Source organism: Callospermophilus lateralis, chromosome 1 (assembly GCF_048772815.1).
Source record: "Callospermophilus lateralis isolate mCalLat2 chromosome 1, mCalLat2.hap1, whole genome shotgun sequence".
Taxonomy (NCBI): domain Eukaryota; kingdom Metazoa; phylum Chordata; class Mammalia; order Rodentia; family Sciuridae; genus Callospermophilus; species Callospermophilus lateralis.
In genome coordinates, this window is record NC_135305.1 from 52,175,056 (window position 1) to 52,188,113 (window position 13,058).

Below are 13,058 nucleotides of genomic sequence, written 5' to 3' on the forward strand. Positions count from 1 at the left end.
CTTTCCTATGTGCATTTGGAGTTCTGTGATTTTTAGAGCTCTTCATAGGGAATGTGTGCATATTGCATTGTAAGAGAAGAACACCCTTTTCTCCTTTGTGTGTTTTCAGGACATGAGCTCCTACTGACCATATGTTCCTGGAACTTTGAGCCCGTCCCTCCCATTTCTATTCTAAGGGAACTTGGGGAACTGAGCTAGGACTGGACTATAAATTCAGGTGCCAGTGTCCACTCTGACAGGGTTGTTTTAGAGGAGACATCTTCTTTGAGCCATCATAGGAGTGGTGGGGCAGGTATGGGACAAAACTCTCCCTTTGCTCAATTCCTTCTTTCCTTCCTTTCTAACTTCCTTTTAATGTGTTCCTAGGGAGTGAATTGAGGTGACAACTGAGTTATACTCCCAGCCTCTTTTTTTTTTTTTTTTTATTTTGAGACTATCTCGTTAAGTTGTTCAGGTTGGTCTTACTTAAACTTGTGATCCTCCTGTTTCAGCCTCCCGAGTTGCTGCATTTGTAGGTGTGTACCAGTGTGCTCAGTTGCTTTGCTTATTTTCTTGAAAGCCTGGAGATATGCTGTGTGGGGATGTGTGACTCCTACCTGTGTCTGTGTTGTGAGTGGGTGAGAGGGAGGAATTGCCACAATTGCTGATCCCCCCTCAGGGCTGTTACTAATGTCCTTCTAAGATTCTGGGACTGGCAGAGGCTTCAGACTGGAGCAGGATAGAAGAGGAGACATTTGCGGGGACTGTCCTCAACTGTGCTGCTGTACTTTAAAAGAAGGCAGAAATAACAAAATAAGGCTCTTTCTTGAGCAGTGAATCCACTCTAAAATAATACCACTAAGCCTTCATCGTTCCTCTAGCAGTGCCTCAAACTGGTTTTGGGGAAAGTGTTTTGTAAACTGGAAAAAAGGTGAACAAATGGAGGTGGTATTTGTTAGTTATGATGTTTCTCATAAATAACAAGGTGGCAGTTGTTATTTAAGATATCCTCCAGGTATCTTCTGGAGCTTGGGCTCCCCATTTCAGGGAGTGGATTGATACATAGAAAGCAGTTAGAGCAGTGGCTGGCACATGGCAAGTGCTATGAAAGTGTTGGCAAATATTATTCACGAAGTAAGCTGTAACTGAGCAGGCAGTGATGGGGAAAGTGCTACTACTGGTGTCTGGAAAGCTCTGAGGCCTGTTTTTAGGGTTTGTTAACTAATCACTAGACCTTCCGTTTGTATGAGGCCCCTAAATGTGTAATCTGCATTGTGTGCATTTTGTTTTCTTGTTCTCTCAGCGTAGAGGTGTGCTAGGTACTCACATGGTTATTGAAGGCATGAAGTTGCTTGAACTCTGATCGGGATATGGAATAGGCAGTTCTCCTGTGACACCTTTGTTTTGTCTTTCAGCCCTGGGCATTTCCTGCTCGAGAGTTCCTTCGCAAGAAGCTGATTGGGAAGGAAGTCTGTTTCACGATAGAAAACAAGACTCCCCAGGGGCGAGAGTATGGCATGATCTACCTTGGAAAAGGTGAGCGGCAAGGAGGAGTGCACTCATGGAGTGTAAAATTCCTCTGAGGGGGCATTTCATGTGGTGGCAGTCCAATGTGGAGGTAACTTGAGGAGTTGGCTGTAGGTGGCATTGGAGGTGCATCAGGTACTGGGCACATGGCACATAGATGCACAGGCACGACCGACCCCTGCAGTCCTGCTCCTTGTTTACTCCTGTGCTGCTTTCTTGGTGTGGTTTGAGGTGGATGTGGAATAGCATAGCAGTCTGTGTCCTGTTTAGGCCACCAGGTTGTGGAACTTAAGTTCCATTAATGGCTCTGTGCTTCTAGGTCAGAGTGCTAATTGAATTCCTATAGATTTTCGATGTTGCATCCTCTATTTTCTTTATCTTGTGGCTTTTCTTCTCTTCCTGGGGACTCTTTAGGAAAGGAAGATCTGTTTAGGGCTTTTCATTTTTTTTTCCCCTGGCCACACGTTTTGTAAGAATTGAAAGAACACAGGCTTTAAAAAGATAGTATATGTAAAGATAAAGTTTAAAAAGATGGTACATGTAAAGTGCCACCTCTGGCATGGTTTGTGTACTCAGTGAATATGTGTGCATGTGCATGTATGCATGCCCCTGTTGTTTAGCTGGGTTAGATGGCTAATGGGATGTGAGATGTTATGGTCTTCTTGGTTTAGGTGGAGGGGGAGAGTAAGATTGGGAATGGAGTTTCAACAGATATAGGACATTGAAAGAATTGATAAAATATGGAAAGCAACATGATGAACATGAACAGTTTGAGAGCACATTTTTAAGAAGTTTCCTGTGATTCTTAAAAACAAAACAGAACAAAACAAAAGCAACCCTAACATCTCATGCAGCTAAGCTGTCTTAGATCATCTATTTGACTTATATAGTCAGAGCTGGAGGTAAACAAGCTAGGTTGAGTGGTGAGACTAATGACATCCTGTTAAGACTGATTATAATTGTGGAGATATTTGAAAAAGTGAGTTGGAAATGAACTTGGAGGCATCTTATTCAGTTTCTTTCTCTTTTTAGGATGGGGAAAAAAATGGTAGAATTTGAGGTTAGCCCAGGACTTATTAGAAAAGGGATGATCAGTTTTCTCACTTTTGAAGACAACATGGTAATCCATCTGCTCTGAATACTATTCCCCAATTGTGATTTGATCAGAATCTTAATTTGATAAGTAATTGAGCAAGAATGAGGTCTGTGGTTTGCAAATTTCTTTTTTGATTCCTTATGTACCCACATTTTTGTTGCCTCCTTTGAGGGTTCAGCCTAGGGAAATATATTTTTCTCCATTTTTGAAGGAGCATTTGGAATTCAACTTTTTAGAAATGGGCCATTTTTGAGTGGTCTGTGCCAAGATAATGTGGGAGAGCATTGTCGATGGGCTGGATTTGTGACTGTGCATTTTATTTGTACCTGGGCTTCATTCTTTCTACCCCCTGACCTCTTGGCATCTCAGTGTTCAACCTTTCCTAATTGTTGAATCCTTCCTTTTGATTTTACACTCTTGGGATTCCTGTTGCTTTTAAGGAACCAATGTGATCTCTACTAATATTAGTTACGTGTGTGTCTGGCTTCAGCATTAACCTCCATAGAAAGAACAGATGATCCACCCTGAGCCTCAGACTTGAGTGTTCTTCATATAAATATCATTCTCTTCAACTTTGGTAGGGAAAGAGGCTTACATTTGCTTCTGCAGACTTTTTGGCATTCTACTAGTGAGGCATTCAGGTTGGGCTTGGGGGTGTATGCACTCATTACTGTTTACGGAAGGTGATGTGTAGTGTACTGAATATAAATCTTAAACAATCTTTTTCTGTGCTGACATTACCTATAAGCTAGACTGCTGTGTTTCAGTTTATCTAGGAGCTTGTTCTCTGCCATATTAAAGATTTTTATGTGGTGATTCCCTCCTAGATGTCTTTTCTTTATCGTTTTAGCTGACAAGCAAAGATTTAAGAGAATATTCCCGGCTTAAAAACTTTTTCAATAGTATGGAAATGCAATTAATGTTTCAAGTGCCTGAATAGAACCTCATCAGGTTGAGTTTTATGTTTAACTTCATTTTTCTTGGCTGCTATGTGAGATAAGGAATCTGTCTTCAGAGAACCTCTATGAGAGCAAGATACTTTCTTTCTCAGGTAGCATAGTTTGTCTTGGTGTCTTTTTGGAGTGGGACATTGTGGAGAGGAATTAGACTTTGAGGTGTGAAGTGATACACAACCCTAAATGAATGTGTCTATCCCTCCAAAGTGAGGGAACTAACTTTTTCTTACTTCTGCCATGCACTTGGCTAGGTATCTGGTGATTTATGTACATTATTCAATTCTCTCAAGAACCATTGGAGGCTAGTGCTGTCCCTACTCGAGGGGTGAATGAATTAGGATGCTGAGAAATCTTGTCTAAGCTGCTAAGCAGTGGGTCTGTGTTCATCTCTAGCTTTGCTTTCCTTTGGTTATTGCTTCATGCTCTTCTGAGCAGCCTGCCACATGTGTCTTGCTTTCTTGTCAGTCTCCTGTGGTTCCTGAGATTGCCTTTGACCTGGGAGTTACACTAGAAAATTAGAAACAAAGTCTTGAGAAGATGGATAAGTCTTTGGGTCCTCAAATCTAGACATGTGGGAAGATGAGGTCTTCTGAAAAGCTCAGTGCTGCACTGAGGCCCGTCCAGTTCTCTGGCAGCATCACTCCTTGAAGAACTGAGTGTGAAAGTGGTCTGTCCACTGGAGCTCTGTTGCTAGTGGAGGCAGGTTTGATTCTTAGTTTTCTTGTTTAATTTTCTTGTTTTCCTCCTCAGATACTACCGGGGAAAACATTGCAGAGTCACTGGTTGCAGAGGGCTTGGCCACCCGGAGAGAAGGCATGAGAGCTAATAAGTAAGTATCCAGCACTTGTTTGTCCCTGTGTCCTTCTTGACATGTCAAAGGAGATAAGTTGTTCAACTGTTAATTGGCTTGGCTACATTTTTGTTCCTGTTCCCTCATATAAAATGGATAATTTTAGGTGCTTTCTGAGATATTCTTACCCATGGATTATTTTGAACCAGGAGATCATTAAATATTCATTAATGGTGTTTGATTTGTGTACCTTCTTAAAAAATAGGGTTTGAGACTAGGCAGTTCTATTCTTCATATTCGTGAGTCTATATAGGTCTTAGACTGTAGATATTCAGTTGAAGAGAATTTTTCCACCTGTTCAGACCTAAATATTTATTGAGCACTTACTGTGTTCTAGTCACTGAGAGTATAGCAGTGAACCGATTTAGGCTCTGTTAACATTCTAATGGGGGGACAGACAATAAATAGATATATGAAGTCATATTGGGTGCAAGGAATTGTGCAGTGAGAAGTCAAGCTGAGTGAATAAATAGTATTCAAAGCAAAATCTGAGGAAACTGACATGGCCACAGTTGTTCTGTTTTGAGGGTTAGGAAAAATTTCTCTCTCTTCAAAGCCTTTTAAGTTTGTTTGGTCTATGAATCTTTAGATACTTAATTAGTTGGTAAAAACATGTTTGTTTAGCTAATGGCAGTGTGAACTTGTTAGAAGGGAGTGTTAGGTATATAAGGTTTGTAGTACATGTATCATGTGTAAGTTCACTAGTGTTAGCTCTCATTAGGATAGATTGCAGCTGGCTTTAATTAACACTTTAGTCTCTGAAAAGTGATATGCTACATCAGTAATTTAGAGTCTGTAAACATGCTGTTTAAATCATTAAGTCTTTGCTGTAGTATATGACTATAGTAGCTGGAAAAAAGGCTTTGGATAAATATTTGCATGGGGTGTACTGAAGATGAGATTGAGCAAAGGCCTCATAGACTTTGGGGCTGCATCATTCACCTTTGGGCCTTTCTGATCGCCCGGAGACATTTGCTGGACTCCATAATTGGTGTGTATACATGTGGAATTTGTTGAATTAAGATATTTGTTTTAGGTGGTGTTTTTGGAAGCATGCTGCAGTTCTAACTTAAGGACAATTACTGGCATGATTACTGTTGCAGTGTTTTTTGGGGAATTCAGTTTGCAACCAGAATGTGTAATAAAAAAAAAAAAAAATCCCACTACAGTTTTGTACCATCTCAACAAAGAAATCTCCGCTGGAGTACTAATCCCTCTGAACATAAAGTCTCCTTTTCTCAGTTTCTGTGTTTTTATCTCTCTTGCTACATTTTCTGTCTAACGCTGGCTGTGATTTTGGATCTCTGAGGACATGGTTGCCTTTTGGGTAGGGGTAAGGAAGAGAGGTATGCTTGAGCTATGGCAGGTCGTTCTTGCTTAGCAGTTCCTACTGATCAAGGTGGGAGGAGATTCAGTTTATGTATATAACCGTTGATGGTACCAGTTTTTGAGATTGTATAAAGCCCTTGGAGTTCATTGCTCTCTAACGTTAGTTCAAATATGAAGAGAGGAGCCATTTTTAGTGCCTCCCTGCTTTTTTTTTTTTAAAACTTGCTTTGATCTGTCTACTTTTTGGCTGTTCTGGTATATAGTTTGGTTTTCTACCTGTTTAGGGGAGGAGGCTTTATTTTCAAACCATCTTTTGCCTAGCTGGCCTTATTGAATGGCTAGTTAGCTTTGGGACAACATTTTCTGTTTACAGCAATGTTTGCTATATGCGCCCCAGGCTTGTTTTGTGGATTGAGAGAGAGTAAGGGCAGTTCTTAGCCACCTTCCCTGCATTGTGTCCTACTGTGCTATGCCTGGCTTCTAGTTCCTGAATCTAAGATGGTTGTTAAATGAAGCTGTATCCCCTGGAATGGCTCCCCTCTGATCCACTGACTTGCTGTCTTTGACTCACCCGTGGTGGCAGTATTCAGAGTGTGTTCTTTAGGTCTTCTCATTATATGTTCTTAGAATCCAATTTGTTTCAAGAAACAAATTTGGAATCTGGAAATTATGCTCATGGTGATTTCGTGGTTATAGGTTTGAGTTGTTAAGCCATAGGTCTTAAACAAATGCTTTGGTTTCTTCCAGGGAAGAACATGCTTAAAAAAAAACCTAGTGGCTAAGAGCTATTGGTTTCTGTTTGTGAACTCAATAACCAAGCTTTTTTGTTTTTTATGTCCTAGTCCTGAGCAGAGCCGGCTTTCAGAATGTGAGGAACAAGCAAAAGCAGCGAAGAAAGGGATGTGGAGTGAGGGGAATGGTTCACACACCATCCGGGACCTTAAGTATACTATCGAGAACCCAAGGCACTTTGTGGACTCACACCACCAGAAGCCTGTCAATGGTAGGCTGGCAGGAAGAAACAGCTATAACTCAGGGTGATTTCTTTCTATTTGCTCTCTTTGCTTCTTGAGGTTTATAGGCTCTAGTGTCTTTCTTCTGCTTATTTAGTATCCAAGGGAAATCCTTAAGGGTAAAATGACACTATGGCATTTTGGAGTTTGAATTGTGTTCATGCAGATTATAGCAGGTATATTTCTAGTTCTTTGCCATTAACAGGCAAGTAGTTGTTGGTATTTTACTAATTGTGTGGATCTCTCTGTTTCTAAAAGAAGGCTACTTAAATACTACCTCTGCTACTTGGAGGTAAAACATGTAGTCCATATGTATATTCATATGCTATATAGTTTTTGGTCCCACTTTGAGACCCGACTACAGACTTAGTAAAGTAAAAGTATTATCAATCCTGAGTCATTGTGTTTTCTGGCACAGGGTATGTGGTGAGCATTCTAGATTTTGGATGACAAAGCTTTGGTGTGAGCAATGAGGTACCAGAAGGTTCAGAAGACAAAAGCAGGTTTTAGCTGTTTTCCCTGGATTGGTTCTTGCAAACATTCATGATGTGCCAGTGCATTCTCACTTCTCAGAGGGAGGCTTTCTCAGGGTTTGGGGGAGAATTACTGGGTTATATGCAATTTGATTGGGCATTGTTTATGCTTCTCATGACTTTTTCATAAGTTGTTATTCTGTCATGCAGCTATCATCGAGCACGTGCGGGATGGCAGTGTGGTCAGGGCCTTGCTTCTCCCAGATTACTACCTGGTTACAGTCATGCTGTCAGGGATCAAGGTCAGACCATAAACTGGGGTACATGGTGGGTATGGGATTGGTAGAAGTGTTTAGTTATAGGTATATTTCTGTACCTGGGACTTTGGATCTCTATTTCTTTCTTGATATTGTTCATTAACCAGAGTTCTTTTATACTTATTTTGGTTTAAATGTTGTAACACAACATTTCTAATCAGATCAAATACCTTTTTTAAAAAATAATTGAAAGCACTCGACCTATTTGAAATGGAAGATTGTTGAGTGTAAACCTAGAGGAGGAGGAATAAGTGACTCTGAAGTTTGCTGAATATGGCTTATATTAATTCAGAAATACCTGTTTGGTTTTTCAGTTTTTATTTTTGGTACTGGGGATTGAACCCAGGGGTGCTTTATCACCAAGCTACATCCCCAGTTCTTTTCATTTTTTATTTTGAGAGAGAGTTGCTGAAGATCTCACTAAGTTACTGAGGCTGGTCTTGGACTGGTGATCCTCCTGCCTCAACTTCCAGAGTCACTAGGATTACAGGTGTGCGTCACTGCACCTGGCTCCTATTTGGATTTTTAAGAGATTGGGGATTAAAATCTAGGCCCTGCCAAATCTTCTCTTGATATGGGTATATTGAAGCCTCCCTGAGCTTAGCCTATAGCAGGTTTGGTGTGGAAAAGGCTTGGGTAGGATAAGAGACCCATCTCTCATTGGTCTGCCTTCCCATCCTGCGTTATTCTCCTTCAGTGCCCAACTTTTCGTCGGGAAGCAGATGGCAGTGAAACACCGGAGCCTTTTGCTGCAGAAGCCAAATTTTTTACTGAGTCGCGGCTGCTTCAGAGAGACGTTCAGATCATCCTGGAGAGCTGCCACAACCAGAATGTTCTGGGTACCATCCTTCATCCAGTGAGTGTGCACATGCAGCCTGGGTTGTGATGGGCTACCAATGTACTTGGGCTTTGAAGAGCTGCAGTTTGCTTCTCTCTTCTTTCACTTTGTGTTTGTAACATCCATTTAAATATTGTGGAAGGATTACCATCTAATGATTTTGAAGCATTTTTTAGGGAGATATTATTTGTCTTATAGAATTGGACAGATCTGGGCAACTTCCTACCCTTAGGAAGTTAATGTCAAATGTTGCTGAGTTTATAAGAGGAAGAGGACTTTATCACTTACTTTCCCAAATGCTTGATCCTGAAGGTGCCAATTGGAAATGCTGGAGATGGCCACATCAGGTAGAATGTGGAATGATATTATGGAGTAGGGTCAGTGAGGCTCTTTAGGTCAAGAAATCAGCTGAGTATTGGTAGATCAGTGATGAGGAAACTAATGCATGGAACATGCATAATGGAACATTATTATGTATTTCAGGCCTTATCCAGTTACTTCTTCACTCTGAGCAGGAACTAGGTTCTAATGTTCTTAAAGTTCTTATTTATGAGAATTTTACCCTATTGTTTACTGTGGTAGTTAGGTTGTTCTTGGACAAAAAGTGACCTTGTTTTTTGACAACTAAGTTAGTTTTCATTATTGTAACCTATCTGTAATACAGAGTTAAACTACTGTTACTTTTTTGGTTAGATAATTCTTCCACGATAGTACTTTCAGAAGCCTGGGAGGCTTGGTTTGGAGTGTGCCAAGGCCACGTCTGTTTCTTCTGGAGTGCGGAGTGTCTGACCACGCCCAGCCAGATGGCTCTGTGTCACAGTAGAATAGGAATTGTAATTCACTGAGCAAGGTGTATCTTAAGCCATTCCTTTACCCAGCCTGTTCTTGAACCTCTGCTTATAGAAAGAGGAAAAAGTGCTGATCTTAGGGAAGGAAGGAGTAGTGTAATTCTACTAAAGATTAACTTCCTTCTCTGCCCCAAGAAGAGCTATAGAAATGTCAATTCCATTCAATGCTACTAACATTCATCCTACTCCTATTAAATGAGAGATACTATGCTGGCTGTTGTCTAGATATGAAATCAAGGCTGTTGAGAGGAGTCTCAGAGTAGTATCTCCCATCTTAGAGATGGTTTCTTTTTATTTCCTACGGTGGTTTCTTAATGAGAGAAACTTTTTTAAAAAAAAATTTTATATAGATTTGTAGACATGTTTGTTTTGTTAGAAATCTAGAGAAATAGATTCTTTTGCTCCAGAATCTAATCCATGTCTGCCTTCTCATGCTGCTTGTTTCTCAGAACGGCAACATCACTGAACTCCTTCTGAAGGAAGGTTTTGCACGGTGTGTGGACTGGTCGATTGCAGTTTATACCCGGGGTGCTGAAAAGCTGAGGGCAGCTGAGAGGTAAGATCCGTCAGGAAACCCTTCCAGACAAGGAGCCTAGGCAAAGTAATCTATCCATCTTTATCACCCATGTGTGTCAGTGTCTCTTATTTCAGTAAAGGTTTGGTGAATTCCAAAAGAAGGTAGGATCTCATATAGAGGATTGTCTTCAGTATTAGTCTTTAGGTTTAGTGTAATTCAGTGCTGGGTAGTAAGGGCTCAGATTTTTTCACTTTGACATTATTCTTTATGTGGTTCGCTTTTTTAACATTTTCAGTTCATGTTTTTTTCCCAAGTCCATATCTTTATTTCTGGATTTGGGGCATTTTGGGATAAAATAAGTTCAGTATTATTTTAGAACAATAAAATCACTTATTAGCTACTCCTAAACAGGTAGGCTGGAGCAGGGCTATGATGGAAAGGTTGAGCCTGTGGGTTCCAAAATAGAACCATGTCATATTATGAGGCCTGATGCCCTAATTTACTTATAAGTATGTTTTCATCATAAGTGCTAATGTAACTCTGAGGCGCTATTGTCATGTTTCAGGCTTGGTGGTTTGTGATTAAAGCAGAAATAATTTATTTCCAGAAAACAGGCTGCAGAAAATCCAAAGATTGGCTATTTCAAGTGTCAAGGTCAAGTACTTCTGGATGTTTAGGTAAATTTCTTCCATTTGGTGGGGGTAAATGGAAGAAAGTAAAGCAGGTACCAAAAGTAGATACATGGAAATAATACTCAGGAAAACTTGAATCTCCACTTCCTAGCATGCTTATGATCAGAAGACAGGAAATAGTCAGTGACAATGGTCTACTATCAAGGCTTGTTTTGTTATATCAGAATCTTAATAATGATCTTGATAACTTTACATTTTTGTCATTGAGACCTACACCTAAGTAATGTACAACAGAAAAATAACTATAGTGTTTGTATCTTTTCTTGGATCTTCCACATCCCTTTGTACATGTTATCAGAAATATTTGCAAGTTTTTAAGAATATAGATTTTAATATGGCCCATTGATACAGCTTGTCTGACAAATGCACGTTTCACGTATTATTCAGAGGAGAAAAAAACCGTGATTACTTAAAATTTTTTTTTTGTTTTTATGTTCTCCCATAATTACATTAGAAAGATATAATAACCTTGTTCAGTTCAGTGTTCCAAGTACTTCTGATTATTCTATGAGGTTAATTTCTTTTTCCATTTTTTTTTTTTTTGTGTGTGTGTGTGTTCAGAAATTACTATTCTAGATCATTCTTTTGGTTGAGAATTTTGTTTTTTGAGCTTTTTAAGTTCCTGCCTCTTTGAAGAAAGTGAGTACAATTAAAGTAGTATCTACATGTTTCATAACATCTGAAGAAAATTTTATGGATTTTTTTTGGAGGGTACTCATCATTATAAAACAGGCTTAGATCAGGGAATGCAGGGAATGCAAATCATATCTCAATATGTGATTACTTGCCTGCTGTTTTGCATACTATATTTGAGTTACATGCCTTGTTGGTAAAATTACATCCTCTCCATGGAAGTACTTAACTAGTACATCCTGCTTGTGGTTTTTTCATTTTAGTGCGTGTTAAAAAAAAAAAAAAAAAGTTGCAATCCTGTCTCCAAAAATAATAGCTCCTTTCCACAGCACATGCATTCACTCATTTGTAAATAGTTTAAGACAGCTGTTCATTGATTTTTTTTTTTCTTTCCCCAATCTTTGCACATATTCAATTTCCCATTCTTAGTCTGACTCAGAAAATATCTACTGGCTTAGTACTGGAAAATGAATTTCTAGCATCATTTTTTTTTTTTAACTCCTACCAATGAACTTCTGTAAGGATTTTGTTTATTTTCCAGTTCTTCTTTAGATGGACTATGATGATGAGAATTTTGGATTCACATAGGATTTGATAGCTGATAACCTTTTTATATTTCAATGGCAATTGAGCAGGTCTGTGCACACATGTGTGTGAGTTCTTCACATTTGAGATACCACTTACTCTTTGTTTGTTGCCCTACCTGTGGTAGTAGCCTCTCAGAAGATACTGGATAAATCACATTTAATTATCAGGGTGGACTTGTACTGTCCAAACTCAAACAGTTGCACACCTTGATCACAGTCTACCAATCATGAGTTTATGTATATAGGTATCTTGGATTTTTTCCATTTGCTGTACACTTTGGATATTTCCATTTGCTATCACTCTTAGTTCTGATTTGACTGGAGACTTACATGTCTGTAGGATAGGATAGGATTCTGTACTAACTGCTTCCATGATGGTGATGGATTCAGATGGAATGGTCTTGGTCTGGCTGAATGATCTTGCATTCCTGTTTTATTACCAGGTTTGCCAAGGAGCGCAGGCTGAGAATATGGAGAGACTATGTAGCTCCCACTGCTAATTTGGATCAAAAGGACAAGCAGTTTGTTGCCAAGGTGAGTCATTCTCAGCATGTTGATAAGCATAATGGACATGGCTAGGCAAGTGATAATATGAGGATTTGAACAAGTACAAATGGTGTAGTTCTTGAATATCTAAAGGCAAGCATGGTGTGTGTGTGTGTGTGTGTGTGTGTGTGTTTTTTGTAGGGAGTTTATAAATGATAAGCATATTTACATTTCTCACTGTAAATTAGGATAACTTCATCATAAATTCACAGGTTAAACTTGCAGACACTGTCAGCTTGAAATACTTCTCGTATTTTAAGGATGCTTTTTATATCCTAAGCAAATGGCGTTCTCTCAGATTTACTGTGTCCAAGTATACATACGCTCGTGTTTCCCTTTATTCTATTTGGTAACTCGTGTGTGTGTAGGTTTTTTTTTTTTTCTCCCCACCTCAAGAATTCTCCTTAACTGATATGACAGAATCAGAACTGTTAACAGATGCTTTAAATGGTCTTATTAATGGTGCTGTAAAAAAAAAAAATTTTTTTGTTTGTTTTGGTTGCAGGTTTTGGTAACTTTAGTGGTAGACATGTTGTCTGTGCCTTCCCAGAATGCTGTGGTGTTTTTCAACTTATTTTTTCTTTTGACAAAAGTTGCTGGAAATTTTGTCTATTTATAGGCAAAAAGTGGTTATGTGCATATTCTTGGACAAGGAGGGCTTTCTCATCAATTAACCATCAGTTTAGAATGGACAGCCACTAGGTGGCACTGTCAGCCTGAAAAATTCTGCTGTTTATCTTAGAATGCTAAAATTTTAGCAAAGTCTCCAAGGAATTGGTAGATTTTTTTCACTCTCTCTTTTATGATGCCCAAAGTAATAGGTCATAGAGTGCTCAAGTGTCCTCTTTCCTTCTTTT

At 39.3% G+C, this 13,058-nt stretch overlaps 1 protein-coding gene across 1 annotated transcript in view; it reads left to right on the plus strand.

Moving 5' to 3' along the window:
- Snd1 (staphylococcal nuclease and tudor domain containing 1) overlaps nt 1–13,058 on the plus strand; it is a 417,500-nt gene that overhangs the window by 39,501 nt on the left and 364,941 nt on the right. The window contains exons 3-9 of the mRNA XM_076862188.2: nt 1,395–1,515; nt 4,309–4,387; nt 6,580–6,740; nt 7,434–7,525; nt 8,238–8,396; nt 9,676–9,782; nt 12,099–12,189. Coding sequence (XP_076718303.2) covers nt 1,395–1,515; nt 4,309–4,387; nt 6,580–6,740; nt 7,434–7,525; nt 8,238–8,396; nt 9,676–9,782; nt 12,099–12,189 — 810 coding nt within the window. The remainder of the gene's footprint in view (nt 1–1,394; nt 1,516–4,308; nt 4,388–6,579; nt 6,741–7,433; nt 7,526–8,237; nt 8,397–9,675; nt 9,783–12,098; nt 12,190–13,058) is intronic.